Source organism: Branchiostoma floridae, chromosome 5, assembly GCF_000003815.2.
Source record: "Branchiostoma floridae strain S238N-H82 chromosome 5, Bfl_VNyyK, whole genome shotgun sequence".
Classification (NCBI taxonomy): Eukaryota; Metazoa; Chordata; class Leptocardii; order Amphioxiformes; family Branchiostomatidae; genus Branchiostoma; species Branchiostoma floridae.
In genome coordinates, this window is record NC_049983.1 from 4,887,395 (window position 1) to 4,908,068 (window position 20,674).

At 39.3% G+C, this 20,674-nt stretch overlaps 1 protein-coding gene across 3 annotated transcripts in view; it reads left to right on the top strand.

The window, feature by feature from the left end:
• Positions 1–20,674, top strand: part of LOC118416622 (plasma membrane calcium-transporting ATPase 2-like) — a 46,617-nt gene that overhangs the window by 12,434 nt on the left and 13,509 nt on the right. For 2 of the 3 annotated variants that reach the window (XM_035821777.1, XM_035821779.1), the window contains exons 2-9: positions 7,367–7,580; positions 8,042–8,242; positions 8,898–9,137; positions 9,311–9,436; positions 9,921–10,049; positions 10,959–11,045; positions 18,973–19,032; positions 20,357–20,620. In XM_035821777.1, the coding sequence (XP_035677670.1) occupies positions 7,391–7,580; positions 8,042–8,242; positions 8,898–9,137; positions 9,311–9,436; positions 9,921–10,049; positions 10,959–11,045; positions 18,973–19,032; positions 20,357–20,620 (1,297 nt within the window). In that variant the 5' untranslated portion in view covers positions 7,367–7,390. The remainder of the gene's footprint in view (positions 1–7,366; positions 7,581–8,041; positions 8,243–8,897; positions 9,138–9,310; positions 9,437–9,920; positions 10,050–10,958; positions 11,046–18,972; positions 19,033–20,356; positions 20,621–20,674) is intronic. The other variant, XM_035821778.1, reaches the window with a different exon arrangement.

Sequence of the window (20,674 nt, forward strand, 5' to 3'; positions counted from 1 at the left end):
TGGTGAAAGTTTGTTTGTAACTGAAGACATTAGCAGGTTAAGTTTGGCAGCCACGCGCTTGGGCAGACATACAGTTCTGGCTTCTCTGGTGCGGTCAAAAGCGAAAAAGTGGTCATTGACTAACTGTAGTTTGTAATTGCTATGAACAACAAACGTATGGATTTTGGTCACTGGCAATTTCTTTTCCATTTTATGAAGTAAATATGCACAACATATAGAACGAGAAATCTGCTGACATTTCATGTGAACGCGACCATGTAAAACACAGAGACGTACATCGTAAAGTACCAATTACGCAAACTGACACGTAATTTACATATTTAACGAGGAACATTTATATATGTAGTGTTATCATTATGGGACTCAAACACCTGTAATAATGATATATCTGATTTATGGCAGGTGGAACATTTACAGATACCAATTATGCAAATAAGTTGCATAATTAATGTAAAAGTGGCATAATTCTTAGTGTTAAATGATTGGACAATCAACATTCCAGTGGAAGCTATTTAAAGGTATACTTAACGAAGCATAGATTATGTAAATATGGAAGTCATATACATAATCAGAGTTTCATGGATAGGGCTCGAAATCCTTTTTTTTTTTTCATACCTGCACTGGCGCAGCCAACATGCAAATTACCTGCAGTCCTACACCAGACAAATTTTACCTGCACAACTCAGAATTTAGGAAGTAAGGATCATACTAAAATTGTTCAGGAACCATTGCTATTTTTCTTTTATACTTTATAGGTGCTAAGAGTCAATGTAGCTAAAAACAACCCATGTACATCTACATGATAGGATATTTATGTATAAAACCCAGTACATGAACCAGTGCAGGTTAGGTGCAGGTAGACACCAGAAATACCTGCACAGCTCCAATTTTACCTGCACTAACCTGCATATGCAGGTGATATTTCGAGCCCTGGTGGAGATATGAGGTTTCACTAGAGGTGGAAACTGTTACCAATTTATAGCAATTGTAAGAACCATGGTAGATCTATTACATAAAATAGGGTCGGTCAAATCCAGAAAAGGCTGTATAGTATAGAGACTGTAGAGATGAATGGTTTATGGTATATAGGAAGAAAATTACAGGCCATCTATATCATTGTCAAGCATGTATTTGATAAGGCTTACTAATTTGTAGCTATATTTGGTAAGATGATTTAAGTGTCCCTGCCCCATTGTTACCTACCAGTTTATGTATGTCTGAATAGTACTTGTGCTTCTCAATAATTCATAACCATGTATTGCATTCTGTATTTCAAAATCATCCCATTATATATTCTAATCCAAACTTTCCATACTTGTTAGATTGATTGTTGTCTGTACAAAACTACAAAATAGAATGCCTTATTTGCATACATGTGACAGAATTATATCCTTATTTGATGATGTTCGTCTATCATAAGTTGATGAGGACCTTGACTTCAGCTTCAGTAATAGTTCAGTCTCCTTATTTACATAGTTGTGAGCAGTAACATGTTGGTTTACTAGAAGATTCAGAGTTTTTTAAACAATTGGGGGCCGGTCTGACTGTTCCTCACAAAGGTGCTAATCTAAGAGCTTCTACAACAAGTAACATCAGGAAAATTATTGAATATATTTCACTCCCATACCTAGGGTATGGTGGAGTAAAATATAATAAGGCTTCACTATGAAAATGACTGCAATGGTGGCACAGAATATTATGATTGAATATTCATACATATATATATACTAACACAGTCTAGTAACATGTGTAGGTTCGATTAGGGTGAATATCATCAGACATATAATATGTAATGTTGGACATCGTTCTCAACCCAAAGAAAGATATTAGCAACTGAATTTTTTTTATTTTAGAAACTGATATTTGACTTCTTTGCATATCTGCATCAATCATGAGCAAAGACTTGTTGGCGAATGAGTCATACTTCATATCCATCACGTAGGAAAGTTTAGTAGACGTGAGCATGTTAAGTCACGTATTATGCATTGTACCCATTACTTATTGCTTTCTGTTCCAATTCAGTTTAGCGTCTGTCTTAGGCGTATTGTAAGCAGAATACCCGGTAAGATACATGAAATAGTCCATCTTGACATGTATCTTGTCCTTTCTCAGTACCCAACATGTAAACAGGTCCCAATGTTTGTCTCTGGCGAGTGTTCGTGTAGAAGATCAGCATAACTAGAGAGCGCCTAGATGGTATTCATTTTGATATTTTGGCATATGGGTAGGTCTTGATGAGACCTGAAAGCAATTAGATTTTGGGCCCGCTAGCGGCTTGTTACAGTACTGAAACAGAACTTCCAGGCTTGATATCTGGGGTTCTGGACATGGGGCCAACAGTAAGTAGTGTAGGTTTGGGCCCTTAGCAGCTTGTTTTAGAACTGCAAGCGCTGGTCCAGTGTCAGGCTTTGAAAGGGAATAATTCAACAAGGCATTGATGGATCGTTATGGTTTTTGGAATGTAGATAGCTGAAGTGATGCTTCATGTAGTTAAATAATGATTATGCAAATTGTAATCTAATTTGCATAATTCACGTGGAAATTGTCTAAACCACCTCTGTTCAATCATAGGCTTATTGGAACGTGTGACATTTGTAACTGAGTAAGAGGAGAAAATTGATGGATAGATATTATGCAAAAATGAGACCTAATTTGCATAAGTTATGAGAAAATGTCATAATCCTATTATGGTAAATGACAGGAATTCTTGTGGCATTTAGATATTAACTTATGTGCATAAATTATCTACGAGTTAAGCCTTCTTTCTTAATATATATTGCAGTACATCTGTTTTTTGGATAGAGAAGGTCAACTAATTTATGCAGATAAGGACCGACCTTATTCGCATAATTTATGACAAGCAATTAATACGTCAGTTTTAAAGGGTGATATCATTTGGCGAAGGTATGGGGTCGTGGAACTCTAGTTTACAGTGGACTGCTGATTTTTTACCTGTTGACCTCTACACTGATACTGTGACTTAACATTAGTCAGCTACAACCGTACATGTAATATGTGCTCTGTACATGACAAATTTTAATAGCATGTTTACTCCAGAAAATACAGCACCAGTAGTTCCACAGGGTCTGCTGGTGACGTAACCTGTTCTGTGACATGATGAAAACATCAAGAAGATTGCGCCCTTATGAACCATGTTCCTCTGTACTTAATATGTGCTGCTATCCATATATATGCGGCAATTTACATTTTGCATTCTGATCACTGGGGATCATGCCAAATCCCAATCTATCTACAAAATGAAATAAGCATGAATTAGACACCCAAGATTTGGTCAAACCATTTAATGTTAATGGCACGGCATGCCATGTAGTCAGGACGGCGCTTTCCCCTATGGGACTGAGGACAATTCAAATTAATTTTCTTTCCACCAAGGAAAAGGTGACATTTAGTAGGTGTTGAGCACAATGATTTAATGCCATTTGGGCTGCATGCTTGGTGGATCCATAATGCATGAGGCTGTTTTCCCTTCAGTTCCGCTGGTGCATCGATTTGGCTATAGGAGGTGAGATTCTTGAGGTGATGTATTCTCTGCTTGGCTTTAATCATGGAGTATTATTGATTTCTTACAGCTAACAAACTGAATTTTCCTTCAACATTATTGCAGGTTGAGAATGGCCATTTCATGAGGAAATGTGTGGCTCTAATTATAATCCTGTACCTCAGATATGGGGGAAACTGATTTAAATTTGCTTATTTGAAGATAACCTTTCATGTAGGTCAAATTTACCCGGGCGCCTTTCCATCCGTAATTTCTCACAGTTTTCTAGTTCATTGTCTTTGGACATGATTTTGGAAATGATTAGATTTTCTTTGCTTTGTGCCAACGGGATAATGAAGACAAGAATACCAGGGAATGTGGTTGCCTATAGAGGGAGGTCATGTCCTTGGAACTGTATATGGTAAAATTGTGGATGTTTGAAATCAAAACATGTCCAGATAGAATTACTATCATCAAGTTACATATTACATGGTAGGTAGTCAGTATTATTCTACTGTACATGTTTATGTTTCATGATGTACATCTACTGTAATATCAGTTGATATGAAATATAAGCTACATGTATATTCGGTACTAAGCAAATTTTGCTGAGTTAAATCGGACTGTTAAATCAAACTGGAATTCTGAGGTTGGGTGTGATGACAGATAGTTCTATAGCCATGTATTGGGAATAGTAATGTTGCAAGTGGGCAAAAATGATGGAGTATTTCAGATATTGCCCTTTCTTCCATCAATTTGTATGTAGATGGTGAAAAGTTAATGATTATGCATATGATTTGGTTGTCCTTGCACGTACCATGGGACTGGAGCTGAAATTTTTATTTGTAGTTGAACAGGTCACGACTCTCCTTACTTCAGTGCATGCTTTGATGGGTACATCGTTTTGTGTAGGGGATTTGGGGCAAGTGGAGGGTTTGTGCTTATAAAGGAGAACGAGATACTGATATTAACGGTTGTGGATTCTGTCAAGTCAAGAATAAAACTACTAGTAATCATTACTAGTATCTCTATTTTAGGTTTATGTACAGTCTGTTTAAACTTAGAAGCTGCATGTTTGGGGATAGGATAAGTCAAGATGATAATAATTGATATTGATGAATTTCAGTCTATGATCTTTGTTATTTGTCTGTAGGTATATACTAAGCCCCTGGGATGGAGAAGTTGGATTTTGAACTTGGACCTTGATAGTGATCTCAATTATAACTGCATTTTGGATCTTTGGACCTATAAAATTATAATAAACAAGATGATTACTGTTTTATAGGTGACTGTTGGTCTCCTTCAACCTGTATAAGCTGTAACTGTAGGAAGAAGTTCATTTTATCAACATCTTCAATCCAGACATATGCTACATGTGTATCATATTGTTACCTCCATGAAATGTCATGGAGGTTATATTTTCAGTAGCGTTTGTGTGTGTGTTTGTCTGTGAACAAGATAACTCAAGAACAGCTGGATGGATTGGTTTCATACTTGGTGTGTTGGTGGGGTGTGATGAAAGCTGGAAATGGTTAGATTTTGGGCCCCCTAGCGGCTTCCCTTGGTACTGCAGTTTTGCTATCTCGTGTTCTGAACAAGCTATGGTCACAAATTATGAAGTGTTAGATAGCTCTTGTGTTTAGGAATAAGTGACTTAAGTTTGGGCCCCAGGGGCATTTTTGTCAAAAACTTCTCAAGAAGGAAACAACGAATTTTCATGATTTTTGGTATGTAGGTACTTAAAAAAATGTTGTACAAGATAAAATGCTAATCATGCAAAGTTAGAGTACTTTTGCATAATTAATGAGAATATTCTATCATAACAGTTTTTTCAATGTATCTCCTGTCCCGGAAATGATATGGCCTTGACAATTGGGTGGTCGACAATTTTTACCGTCATGACAAAGTGTGCCAAGTTTCAGCCCCCTAACATCTAATTTTGGAACTGCAGGGGTATTTTTGTCAAGACATTCCAAAGAAGATAACTGCAGAGAGGAATGATGGATTGCCATCAGCATGCAGGTAGCTTAAGCAAAGATCATAATGATATACACGTAATGCAAATGAGGACACTATTTGCATAATTAATGAGGAAATTGTAGAATTCCATTGTTTCAATAACTTCAATAAATGTAACAAATGTAAATTATGATAGATGGAACATAAGCAGGTGCCAAGTATGCTGATTTGCATAATATATGCAAAAATTGCAATGATATTTTCTTAATGATTAATGATGGGAATTTTGTACTTGACATGTGTATGTTAGTCAATGATGAACATCACCATGTGCAAGTCCTTTGCATAAGATTGACAAAAGCTTGAATATTTCATGGAGGTATGAGGTCGCCAAACTCTAGTTCTACATTATTTTACTGTCCCTTTTCTTGTTACCTTGCAACTGGCCCTTGGACAAAAATTTGCAATAAATGTTGTTTTTGTTGTGTTGTCTAAGATATTGTGAACTAATATTAGTAATAATTTTCAAAATTTGATGCCAAAAACCTAACTCAATCTAATCTGAGCTGAACGGAATGCAGATGATATCAAGGCTTGAAATACTACCTGCATAAGCAGGTTAGTGCAAGTAAAATTGGAGCTGTGTAGGTATTACTGGTGTCTACCTACACCTAACCTGCACTGGTCCATGCACTGGGTTTCATACATAAATGTCATATGATTTAGGTGTATATGGATTGTTATTAGCTGCACTGAGTGTTATTAATAAAAGTATAAAAGAAAAAATAGCAATGGTTCCTGAACAATTTTATAGGATCCACTAGTGGTGCGTACCGAAGCTCACATTCCGGTTCAGGTCCGGACTCGAGTCCAAAGATTCCGGTTCAGGTCCGGACTTATAAGTCCGGTGTTTGATGGTCGCTAATTTTCCCATATACTATATAGACACAAGCATAAAGCGACTTGCTCTAGGCGACCCATAATTTGCGTATCCGGCGCCTGCAACCACTTCTCGACCGGGCCAAGTGCTATCAAAATATTGCTTAAGATTACTGCATCATTTTCAAAGGTGTAGAAACATCGATTTTTAGTGATAACTATCGGCAAATCACGGCAAAATTCGACCTTTTCCGCTTGTTTTTTTTGACAGCCCGAAATTTCAGTGGCGCTTGCGAGGTCATAGGGGTCAATGGGATAGCCTACTGTTAATTGTAAATTTATGTACTAAAGAGATAAACAAAAGAGGTATAAAATAACTTTATAAACCTAAAACTTTTTTTTAAATTAAAACGTGTCGGTGTTTCTTTTTAACAAGCTACTCACCCATGCTTTCAGTGAAGTATCCCGGCAAGCGGCAAATGTCAACAGTCGCGGAGATTTGTTTTAGCTTGTTTATCTCTGAAATTTTCTTCATTTTCAGAAAATATCGGACTTAAAACCCATACCAGGAGATAAATAAATCCACACACGTTATTTTCATGGGTAATATTGCTAAACAGAACCTGTCATTTTTGCCGCCTTGCTGGATTTTGAAAGGACTCTGGTTCCCGTGGCGCGACCATGTGCTTGGCCCGCTTATAGCGGTAGGACAATTCATTTTCGCAGAAATACGTTATTTTTCCGGCCCGTTGACTGCGATTAATAAAGTTACAAAGGCATCTAGCGTTGTTTTAGATGATACTAGTATACAACAAGAAAAAGATTTCCGGTTTTCCAGAAAACCGGTTTTCGACGTTCCGGTTTTAACCGGACTTGAACCGAAAGTTATTGCAAGTCCAAGTCCAGTGCAGGTAAAATTTGTCTGGTGCAGGTAATTTTCAATGTTACCTGCACCAGTGCAGGTTTGCAGAAAAAAGCATTACGAGCCCTGTGATATATGCTGTTGTGTTTTTTTCCTGCCTGTTGCAGTGTTGACGCCCGCCAGCAGCCATCATGGGTGAGCCTGACGAGGTAGACCAGGCGCTGCCGTACCGCGGCACGGACATGAGCGACTACGGGATCCCCTTGGACGACCTGAAGGAGCTGATGGAAGTCCGCGGGACCGAGGGCATCGCTGAAATCGAACAGAAGTACGGAAGTGTCACAGAGATATGCAAACGTCTCAGGACGTCTCCTACAGTAGGTGGGTGTGGCTCATGTTTGTTACCCTCTGTCTTTGTGTCTGTCATAACATAACATGAGAAGTCATGGATGAAGCTTTTTAAAAAAAAAGATATGTGATGTGTGGTTTGTCGTTAGCTTTTGGTGTTGTAAAATGAAAACAAAAACAAGTAGATGGTGGGCCCCTACCGGCTTCCCATGTTATTGTACCAGGACTTCAAGTTTTGTTATTATGTGTTCTGGACATGATATAGTCTGACATGATTTTTTAATTGAATGTAGGTTTGATCTCCCTTTTAACTGCAGGGATGATTTTGTTTCAGAATTATTTTTTAAAATGTTTGATGGATTATCAGGACTGGTAAGTTTTGTTTTACATGTCTGTTGAACCACCTTATGGTGTTACACACAAGTTTTATACTGTAAGTGTTAACAAAGCTATAAGAATGAATGCTAATTTACCTTTTTCTCCAACCATGGTAGGTCTAGAAAACAATCCTAAGGAGTTTGAGCGACGAAGACAAGTTTATGGCTCGAATATTATCCCACCAAAACCACCAAAGACATTCTTGCAGTTAGTATGGGAAGCTCTGCAGGATACTACACTGATTATTCTGGAGATTGCAGCCATTATTTCACTAGGCTTGTCATTCTACAAACCATCCATGGATGTTCAGGACCAACGTAAGTAATGATGCCTGATATGATTTGTACAGTTACTGTTAACTAGATGGTAAGACTTGTCTAGTGTTAATCCAGTGTCCTTTGAGAACATTTACTGAAGGTACAACATTTCCCTCTTATATCAAGTTTTATTGCAAATTCTTGCCTGTGGGCTAATTGCAGGTAACATAAAAGATTCAAACAGTGTGTAAAATACAATATCTCAAGTATAGTCTAGTCTAAAACTAGTGAAAGCTAACTCTACATCCTGGGTTATTGGGATCGACTCCTTTTTCGAAGACAGTGGAAGACGAAAGATCCCACCCTTTCTATTATGTGTGGGTTTTGTGATGTTAAAAGGAGAACTGTTTTCTTTTTGTCAGTGAATGTGAGGAAGTTTGGGTGGAATCTGATGGCCTCTTTGAACAGCTCTTTTCTTTCTTGATTATAGAAAGAGCAGTTTGACATAAAATGTGTTTCGTCTTCCACCATGTTTGACGTACATTGTTTGCAAGTTTTTTCACACGCAGATAGCCTCCTGTACCGCCCTCTCTCAATTTCGAGAGGGTGGGCACTAATTCTAATTTTGCTGATTGCCGAGCGTAAATCAAAATTATCTTCTAAGTGAATTTACTTTGTGACATTGTCATGAGCATCATGTCCTTTTCATTTGCAGTGGGAGGAGGAGATGAGTCGGAGGAGAAGGCCGGATGGATCGAGGGCGTGGCCATTCTTGTTTCTGTAGCAGTAGTCGTTTTTGTAACAGCATTCAATGACTGGTCCAAAGAAAGGAAGTTCAGAGGGCTGCAGAACAAAATTGAGGGCGAGCATAAATTTGCTGTCATCAGGAGTGGAGAAGTAATCCAGATCCCTGTAGGAGAAATAGTTGTTGGTGACGTCTGTCAAGTCAAGTATGGTGAGTAGACATTTCTGCCATTTTCAGCAGGAAAAACATGCTGCTAGTTATGTCATCATTTCAAAATTACAAATATCTAGCCCACACAAATCCAATCATTCTTACAGTTAAGGTTGGAAGTGAATAGGGATTATCAAGATCAGAGATGTTTGAATTCCATGTTCTACATGTAGGTGACTTGTTACCTGCGGATGGCCTGGTGGTACAGTCCAATGACCTCAAAGTGGATGAGAGCTCACTAACCGGAGAGTCGGACCATGTGAAGAAAGGAGAATCAAGGGATCTCCACCTCTTGTCAGGTAATTCATTTAAGTTGACACACAGAAAAAAAAAAGTTGTAACATTAAAGTTGGTTCACACTTTTTTAATTTCTTGGTCGTGGATTTTTGCATAAAATGTCATAATTCACCAGGCTTTTACTGTACTGTACAAAAACTTGTTTGTTTCCTAATATATAGTGGTTTGCCCAAAAGCAGTTACTCAAGCAACAGGATATGATTTTTGAAACAGTCAGATGTTTCAACTGGCATCCACTAGTTTTCGTCAGCAACACTGAAGAGATCTAGTTAGAGAGGGTTGTGTCCTAGGTGTGAATTGATATATAAAAGAGATCTAGTTGAAGAACAGGTTTATCCTAACTATGAATTAAGCGCCAGATCCCATGTACCAGATAGTTCCATATGTAGCCCCTACATATCTGAAAAGCAACTTGCCGAATGGGGCCATGCAGAAGTTTGAATATGTAAAGCTTAATAGAATAAAAATGTTGTGGTTCTAATATAGGTACCCATGTGATGGAGGGCAGTGGCAAGATGGTGGTGACAGCGGTTGGCTTGAGCTCACAGAGTGGGATCATCTTCGCTCTTCTGGGAGCCACGGCAGCAGATAAACCTGCCGGGGGCAAGGACGACAGTAAGCTTTTTTCACACTTCTGCTTGTAGCATCGTGTGTGAACACAGGCTGGGCTCTTGTGGTTCTTTTGTATTGTGTTCATTGAACCTGTTCTGCCATGGTTCACAGGAATGGAATAATTTTTTAAAAAGACAGAAAAAAAGATATAACCAGGTAAAGTTGTATTCTGAGTAAAAACATTTTTATACTTTGAATATGAAAATAAATTGGATGTAGTTTTGCACGTCTTTCTGGTTCGAGATCTCATCTGCTGGACAAATACACTTACATTGATGTATTCTATTTGTTATGTGTTTTATACAATTTACAAATGTATGTGTTGACTAGTAATGATATATCTCAAAAGCCCTGCATGAGTAGGCTGTGGTAATCAGAATCCATAACTACGTTATAATTGTTCAATGTACTTTTCACTGTTCCACTTCTCTGTCATCCTCTCTATGTTTCTCACAGTGGCACATACATTGAATACTAAAACAGTGGTTAAGGCTAGTTCTGAATTGATTTATCTTTGTGCTTTTTAAAACCATCTATAATATACTGATAGCACTTCACTCAGTCTATGTCTCACCAAGTTTAAAGGTCCTTTGTAAGCAAAATTATTAAAATTTCCTCCAAGTCATCAAAATGCCTTCTGTGTAACACAATAATTTTTGTCGGAGATAGATAAATTAATCTGTGAATGGACAGTACAGTAAATTGAAAATAAAGAAATTTAATTATATAATTGAAAGAAACAAAAGAAGTTAAGAATTCTAGAAAGAGTTAAGATTTTCTTCAAAAATGATTGTAGATTTAAAATAAGGAACATAAGTTTGCACCTGGTGTACAAAAGCCTCCACTAGGACCTTTATACTTGACCTGAGCGTGTCATGTCTTTCTATTTGCTGCCTGTGCCTCCTGCGTCAGCATGGATGGAGCCAGAGACTAACCCTGGTTCATCAGTACCAAAACCTACTGAAATCACCCAAAATGATATCAAGATGGCATGGAAGGGTATGTGGACAGTAGCACAGCCTGGAGCTGTGACTGGTTTTGTAATGTACCCAGTGTGACTAGTGTTTCCCCTAAATTAGTTTTTGAATACTTAAGTTGCTGGTGTTATATCCCCTTTAGGCCAGAATACCACTTGCTTTCTGATATGGTGTGAGCCGCACTCATGTGATGAATGCATCCAAAAATATTGGAGGGGGGTTACTTGTGCTCTCATTCTAGGGGGGTCTGAATTTTTAAACCATCTAAAATGCAATTTCCCGCAGTTTGAAAGGAAAATCATACACTTAAGATTGGATGTCCGTTGCTTCTTTTACTCCCATTATGTTAATCGACTACCTCTCCCTAAAATAGTAACGTTCAAAGCACAGGGAATTTGCCGTCCGTGATCTGACTCAGGTATCTGTATATATGAAAATTTTGGATTTTTGGATGCTTCAAAACAGGTCCCTAGCCAGTCCGTCAGCCCATGGAACAATCCTGCCAATTTTGTTTTGGTCATCGTGTACAAATTTCGGTCATTGAATAAGAAAATGTCTGCCTTGTGGGATTGATATTGCGCCCTATCTTGTTTTCCCAGACTATAAAATAAAGTGTATAGCTTTGGATTCTTCATTACATTTCAAACATTTGTAACTTAAGAAATGGGAGAGCCTTGCCAGACGACCAATATCTGCACCAAACATGCAATGTCACGTGCACTATAATACTTAGTAACTTTTTTTTTCCAGTGACCAATGATAGAGGATTTATCATGGCTGTTTAGATGATTTGATTCTGGCCCGGTGGCCAATCAGACTGCTTGGCACCTGCGGCATGTGGTAAAAGAATACCAACTGCCAATCAACATGGTGTGAGAGCTAAGACTGTTGCAGAGTTATGCACCACTCGCCAAGACCAATCCAATGAGCAAGTATTCCCCAAAATTTTTAACAAAAAAAGTGAAAATGAGGACAAACAAGTATCATGTTAACAAACATCAGAATACATTTACAAAATCTGTGTAAAATTTCTTCCCTAGAAAAAGTGTCAAAGAATGCAGACTGGGGTATTTCGCAGACTACCAAAAAAAAGTCGCATTGAGCAATAGAGAGCTCTACAAAACAACTGGCGCGTGGCAGGGCGTGTCGCACATGGGTCCGCTGATTGTAAAACGCAGTGCCCTAGACTACCAGGAAGTAGACAGTTTGAAGTATAAATTGTAGAGGTAGGATTCCTTCTAATTAAGACAGAGTTTTTTTAAAGATTCCAGATTTACACTGGTGGCACAGGTCAGCCTTTCTTTCAGATTTTTTTTAAGCACACAGCTGAGCTGAGTGCATCCTTCTCTAAAAAGTGCGTCCAAAGACGCAAAAACGCATGCCTGGTGGGAACACTGGGTGTGATATGAAGTTGTTTGGAGTCAAATCCAGGGCTTTAGCCAGCGTCTGTTTTTCCGTCAATTGACGTGTGTGACGGAAAAAACTTTAAACCAATCCGTCAACCTTGACGAACAAAAATCCTTGATTGAAGCAATGAGCCTTGATTGAAGCTACAGGCTTGGGGATGCCGCCCATGGTCGGAAAGCCTCACACTGTTTGTTTTGCTATTGTTTAGATTGTTGACGTGTGTCGGCGGCCTTTCGCATACGATAATCTCATTCAAAACCTGTTTTTCAAGTTCTTGGTTCAGTCCTTCTAAGTCCTGGAATAGTGCAATTTACAATCTTTGTTTGGAATCTTGACATCGTCAAAACCTTACCGGGGCAACTTAGGCTCCATGTGGCTGCAAGTACCGTAACATCATGCAAATCCACAAATAGTTTGATCAAAATTATAATCCTTAGGATCTAAAACATTGCAAGGTTTTCCTTAAGTGGGGGTTTGTTTTTGTTTTTGTTTTGAAGGGAAAATGCTGATGTTGTGGCGTACAGAAAAACCCACGCCAAATTATTGTTGGCACACTACTGGGTTAATTAATCGCCTTAATTCCCCAAATGCACCAGAAACCCGCATATGAATGCATGTTTTCTCAGAAGAGTCTTTGAATTATGCTGGTCTTTACTTTACAAAATGTAACATTTCCAAACAGAGAAAAGCGAGCGAATAAGAAAAAAGTTGCCTCCAGTATGAAATCAAAGTGGCCAGGAAGGTTGAACATAGGACTAAACACACATAGTATGGTATACAACAGTTAGGTGTAGGAACCAGTACATTATACGGGTGCAAGACATTTTTTTCTTCTTCTTGGACCAATCTGAAAAAAACAGACCTGGAAAAAAATCAGAGGAACAGGTTTCGCCAATTACAAAATGGACACACTATGTCGGCAGGCATTTTGGGTCTTACTGGGGGCCAAGAAGACAACAAGAGCGAAGTCAAGTAGAGTATTAAAATAGTCAATTGTACCATGTTTCTACAGTCAAAGATGAGACAGTTAGCCTGTATTACTTGGAGATGGGATTTTTAAATGACAGTGGGAGTCCAATAATCCACCAAACAGATTACTTTGTAGCAAAACTGACCAATTACCATTGTTTTGAGTATTGCCAGTTCTCGAGTTTCCACAGACAATCAGGTCCAGGTTCAGATCCGGACCTGAAAATGATCCTCTGGACCTGAATGGGACCTGGATTTCCTGTACTGGTACCTCCCCCTACCAACAGTAGATTTTTTTTCTTTCTGTCCTTTCACATCTTATTCTTTGACTTTAGATTTATTTGGGCATTCTATGGCATTCGACTATGATTATCTGTTTTCTGGTACTTTTTTTTCAATCTACGGAATATTTGTGCTTATTTTACAGCTGCTTTGCACAATTTATTGTGTGGTCGAAAACTTTTTTTTTTTTTTTTGGAAACGGCCAAAAATTGGTGCGAGCGCGGATGTCATCCATGATAATCAAATCAACATGGCCTTATTACCTAATAATAAAGCCATCAAATTCTTAAACAAGTACCATGACAAGACATTTTTATCATCTAAATTCTAACACTTAGATGTCAAGAATATGATGTATATACTAGTATACTTTGATATCTTTAGATACATAAACCTAAGAAAATATTTGGGTGCACTTAGGTCAGTATCCATAGCTCTACCAATCAGAGCGCGGGATCTGAGGATGCTCCCCCTCCAGCAGTTATGATCAACCAATCAGCAGTGCGTATTGCGATTACATAATGTCAGATTTGCATACCCTGCGAGCAAGTGGCGGGTACAAGCCGGAGTTGATTTTAGCGCAGTGTTTTGCGGAGAAAATGCCCAGACACGATGCTTTATTGTTCACATAGAAATTGTATTTATAACAAAACGTCAAAGTGGTGTCATATTTTCTTCCAATGATAACATCAGTTATCTTTTGTGAACTTTGAAATCAATATAACAGTGCCATTTTATTTTATCGTCAGGAGGTACTATATCTAAAGCTGGAGGGCGTGATATTGGTCACACAAGTTTAACAGTTTTGCAGTCAATGACGGAAATTTGTACGTGATGACGGAAAAAAATTTTGACAGAATTTTTCCGTCAATGGGAATTGCTTGACGGATAGAAATTTCAAGCTGGTTAGAGGAGCCCTGGTCAAATCAGAAGCCTTACTTTAGTATATTGTAAGTAAGTATTGTAAGTAAGAGAGTAAATGGGAGCAGATTTCCATACTTTAGACAAATACAGAGAGTCTACATCAACATGTTTCTTCATCAAGGATTTTACTAGAAAACATTGTAATTTGTATCAACTGTCTCATTCATTTCCCTTCTCTCTATTTGTCTTTTGTCTTCTTTCATGTCTACCCTTTACAAAGTTTGTTTGCTTTGTTTTTTGTCCGAGTCAATTTCAACACCAACCCTGATATGCACATTGCCTATTGCATATACTGCCTCCTGGGTGAAAGCCCAAAGACCTTTCTTTCTGAGAGACACAAAAACATATTCTTAAGGCTTAAGCAAAGTGAGTTCACCTATATCCCATTGTTTTTAGCTTTTTGCTACCATTCCATGAAATTGAATTATGAAAAACTGAATTGATTATAGGCATTGACCTTTATACTCATTAGTCTTCTTGTATGTTTTGCTCATCATGATAGAGTCATAGTACATGTACATCAAGCAGTCGTTTTATAGAGACTTTGGGCTGCAGAAGCAATTCTGCCTCATTTTGACAAGGGACATCCCAGATGGAGAACGAACAGTCAGTAAATGTCAGAAGACACAGTGTGGCACTTGACTTGTATGGAAGACTGAAGAAAAACTACTATAATCATTGTTTTTCCCTTAGTAAATTCTGTCCTGCCAGGCGTGCCTACCTGGGTGTATGTGGCTACCTCAGTATGTTTTCTTTCTCATGTCAAAGTTTGTTTGTGGCATGACCTGACAACCCTCTTCTATTATCATACATTTGTACCAGGTACATTGTACAATCATGTACACTATAGTTGCTGTAGTAACCAGCACATGCATGTATTTATTAATCTCCTCTACCACAGCATTATTTCCAGATAAGAATGCAGGTCCTTCATTAATGCATCTCCTCTTCTTTGTCAGATTGTGTCCCTTCACAGATTTTACTTGTATCTGACTTTTGTGTTAATTCCTAACGAACCCATTCATTGATGTAAAAGCATTTCTCCCCTATGGCTTGTGATCAGTCCTGTATTACATGAACTACACCCCTGTTGTTATTCAGTCCTGTATCACTACACCCCTCTTGTCCAAGCTCTTTTATGTCTGCTGATAACCTCCCTTTAAGACCACACTGCATGTTTCACCCATCTGCATTTTGTGCTTGCATTCAAATACCTTAGTTGTAATAAAGGACACACACTAAAATAAAGTGGGCACCCCCGATTGGGAGTCATCGCTAAGCCTTTCATGCAAGCTGAGATGGTTGGCAGAAAAACCTTATTTAATGGTGCACCTCCTTGTTTGCCACCAACTGCATCTGACATAAAGGGCAGCACCCTTTGATGTTTTTCTTATGCCACTTATTTTTCCAAATCGTTCTTGTAAAATAATCTATATGGCCAAAAAGTGTGTCCTTTATTACAAGAAATATGGTAGCATTGCAACTTATTTCACCCATCATTTTCCATTTCAGAACTTGCACTGGCTATTTCACACCCACGTCACTAGGGTCACACTGACTTTATAGTCTTGGGTCTCGGATCACTATGTTCCTTTTTTTGAAAAAAAAAACACAGAAAAAGATGACAATGCATCACAGGATATCAATCACAAACATTTGAACAAAGTCCTTGTTCTTGCTAGTGTGCTTTGAGTGGTCTGTTGCTGTAATTCAAATAAGAACAAACTCGTTAGCAGTTTTTATGCATCATTTCATCAGATTTTAAATGTGCATGTCAGAGCAAGCCAGAAAGGGGGGGGGGGAGCAGCTTTCTTTCTGAGAGACACAAAAACATATTCTTAAGGCTTAAGCAAAGAGAGTTCACCTATATCCCATTGTTTTTAGCTTTTTGCTACCATTCAATGAAATTGAATTATGAAGAACTGAATTGATTATAGGCATTGACCTTTATACTCATTAGTCTTCTTGTATGTTTTGCTCATCATGATAGAGTCATAGTACATGTACATCAAGCAGTCGTTTTATAGAGACTTTGGGCTGCAGAAGCAATTCTGCCTCATTTTGATAAGGGACATCCCAGATGGAGAACGAACAGTCAGTAAATGTCAGAAGACACAGTGTGGCACTTGACTTGTATGGAAGACTGAAGAAAAACTACTATAATCATTGTTTTTCCCTTAGTAAATTCTGTCCTGCCAGGCGTGCCTACCTGGGTGTATGTGGCTACCTCAGTATGTTTTCTTTCTCATGTCAAAGTTTGTTTGTGGCATGACCTGACAACCCTCTTCTATTATCATACATTTGTACCAGGTACATTGTACAATCATGTACACTATAGTTGCTGTAGTAACCAGCACATGCATGTATTTATTAATCTCCTCTACCACAGCATTATTTCCAGATAAGAATGCAGGTCATTCATTAATGCATCTCCTCTTCTTTGTCAGATTGTGTCCCTTCACAGATTTTACTTGTATCTGACTTTTGTGTTAATTCCTAACGAACCCATTCATTGATGTAAAAGCATTTCTCCCCTATGGCTTGTGGTCAGTCTGGTATTACTACACCCCTGTTGTGATCAGTCCTGTATTGCTACACCCCTCTTGTCCAAGCTCTTTTATGTCTGCTGATAACCTCCCTTTAAGACCACACTGCATGTTTCACCCATCTGCATTTTGTGCTTGCATTCAATTACCTTAGTTGTAATAAAGGACACACACTAAAATAAAGTGGGCACCCCCTATTTGGGAGTCATCGCTAAGCCTTTCATGCAAGCTGAGATGGTCGGCAGAAAAACCTTATTTAATGGTGCACCTCCTTTTTTGCCACCAACTGCACCCGAGGTAAAGGGCAGCAACCTTTGATGTTTTTCTTATTTATGCCACTTTTTTTTCCAAATCATTCTTGTAAAATAATCTTTATTGATACCAGTGTAACTATCATTAATGGTAAATGACCTGCCCCGAGGTGTACATGACGTATACGTTTGCTTCAGTCACTTGTTGGTTTTATTATGTTGTTAGCAAAGGACCAGGCGTTATGACACCATATACACCAAGGAACAGGCGGGTCATTTGTTATTGAATAAAAGACAAAGGCATGAATCATCGATATTCAGTGCAATACCTCACGGCGTAATACATGTAGCTGGTTTGTAGTGATTTTTCCACAAAAAAAAACTCAATAAAGCATGCACTAGGGCTTTGGCCTTGACCTGAAGCACCAACTTCAAAGTTAAAGATAATGTCCAAAAAGTGTGTCCTTTATTACAAGGAATATGGTAGCATTGCAACATATTTCACCCACCATTTTCTATTTCAGAACTTGCACTGGCTATTTCAGGGTTGTTTCACACCCAGGTCACTTGGGTCACACTGACTTTATAGTCTTGGGTCTCTGATCACTATGTGTCTTATTTGAAAATAACATAAAAAGATGACTGTCAATGCGTCACAGGATATCAATCAACCCACAAGCAGTTGAACAAAAGTCCTTGTCTTGCTGGTGTGCTTTGAGTAGTCTGAGTAAAACAAAGTAGTTAGCGATTTTTCATGCATCATTTCATCAGAAATTGAAATGTGCATGTCAGAGCAAGCCAGAAGGGGGGGGGGGGAGCATGAAAGTTCATCTGTGTTGGTAAATAACATTATGGATAAACTAAATTCCAACTGACCAACAAAATAAATAGATCGGGACTTACCCCAGATCCACGGAATGGACCCGTCTACTGAACATTTTTGTACCTTCCGGAACCTGACGTCAGAGACACGTGACTGTAGCAGAGGATCGTATACCAGAATACCAGATAACCTGTGTCGCCCCCCGTCTCTGTTCAGCAATGGACAGTGGGCACAGATGTACACAGCCTCCTTCACTCCCATTGCAAAGAACTCCCGGAATTCTTTGCAAGCCTGCTGCAATCACGTGTCTTTGATGTCAGGTTTTGGAAGGTACAGTAGATTGCAGGCCCATTCCGTGAAAATTTCGGGTAAGTCTCCATCTATTATTTTGTAGTGTCGGTTCAAGTTTAGTTTATCCATAGAGGGAGGTTTAGTTTATTTTTCCTTTGTTTCTTGTCCCATTGCTTTTGCTATTTCATGTAGCTGAGCACTTACCTACATGCACAAGAACAGTGATGTGTGTCTGAGGTGAAAAACCCCAGTTTTGTGCTATTGCTTTTGTCATGTTGCACATGTACATGTATGTACTTGACCTGCTCTGAAACAGTAATCTCTATCTTTTTCAGTAGTGTAAATGACACATGGTCTACTGTAACAGTGTTTCTGTTAACTGTCACGTAGTGTAATCACATCCTACTTACCTTTCATACGTTTTCCTGAAACTTTATGTTTTTTTAACCTTTGTAGGAAAGAAGGCGAAAAGCATTGAGGATGCAAACCCTGCTCCTAAGGCTGCAGCTCCACTAGGTGAGTGGTCTGCTTAGTATACTTAAAGCATCAGTTTTCTCCAATTTCAACAACAAAAAAAGAAATTACAGTCAAAGATCCTAATACAATGCTATAGATGATAAAGTAAACATAGCTCGAATGTCAAATATTCTGGAGAACAGAACCTACCTCCAGTGCCTGCCCAACAGTACTACAGTTGTGTACACATCTTGATTATGTTCTCACACGTTTTACACAAGTTTTAATCATATTCATGGTCAATTTGTTAAGCTGTGCAATTCTCTGTCATGCAGGTTATGCGCACACACCTAAAACTGCTGCCTTTCGGTGCACACCCCAGTTTTTCGCGACGGGTCCAAGGTAGTGTGCAACAAAAAATTGACGGAAGGCTTCCGAGGGTCTATGTTTTAGTTTACATTTCCCTTTATTTACTGCAAAATGACATAAAAATTTTGGCCCAGGCCTCATTTCCAGATAACCTTACCCCTTGAATGTGAACAGGTTGTGTAAGTAAAGTTGCAATGCCGCGTGCCGCAGATGATTTTAAAAAACTGTAACTGTACTAGAATTTGCTTTATAATTGACTTGATTACTCGCAAGGTTTTTCTCTTTCTGACAGTCTTGTTTGCTGGAGAAATCCTTTTAGTGGGTTTTCTCCAATGTGAAAATGCCCAATTTTGTGTATTATTTTTGACATGAATTAAGATAATGTTCTGTCCCTGAAGGAATATCCTCTCACCCATGCATATAGTTATTTTGCTTAAATAGGATAATTCCCTGGTAGAGATGGTTGCTAGACTTCAGGGTGTGCCGCCTCCAATTGAAACCCCAAATAAACTGGGGTGTGCTTCCCTAAGAGCACTGCTTCAATCATTGTGGTTCTGTTGTTACCGGCATATTTTCTTTTCAGATCCGATCGGGGCCTCCCCTAACAAGGCGGACGGGCGCCTGCCTCCCCTGCAGAACTGCTTCAATCATTGTGGTTCTTTTACCGGCATATTTTCCTTTCAGATCCAATCGGGGCCTCCCCTAGCAAGGCGGACGGGCGCCTGCCCCCCCTGCAGAACTGCTTCAATCATTGTGGTTCTTTTACCGGCATATTTTCCTTTCAGATCCAATCGGGGCCTCCCCTAGCAAGGCGGACGGGCGCCTGCCCCCCCTGCAGAACTGCTTCAATCATTGTGGTTCTTTTACCGGCATATTTTCCTTTCAGATCCAATCGGGGCCTCCCCTAGCAAGGCGGACGGGCGCCTGCCTCTCCTGCAGAACGCGCCCCAGCCGCCCGCCCTAGGAGCACTGCGTCAATCATTGTGGTTCTGTTACCGGCATATTTTCCTTTCAGATCCGATCGGGGCCTCCCCTAGCAAGGCGGACGGGCGCCTGCCCCCCCTGCAGAACGCGCCCCAGCCGCCCGCCATGGAGCTGAAGGAGGTGAGCCTGAGGGACGAGCCTGACGGGAAGGTGGACTCTCCCACCGCACCCAGCTCTCCCGGGGAGGAGGCGGACGGAGCCGTGAAGCAGTCCAAGTCAACCAGCTTCCCCAGGAAGGAGAAGTCTGTCCTGCAGACCAAACTCACCAAGCTGGCTGTGCAGATTGGATATGCAGGTTCCACTGCCTTTACTCCATTCATAACTACATACACATGTATGGCAACTTCAG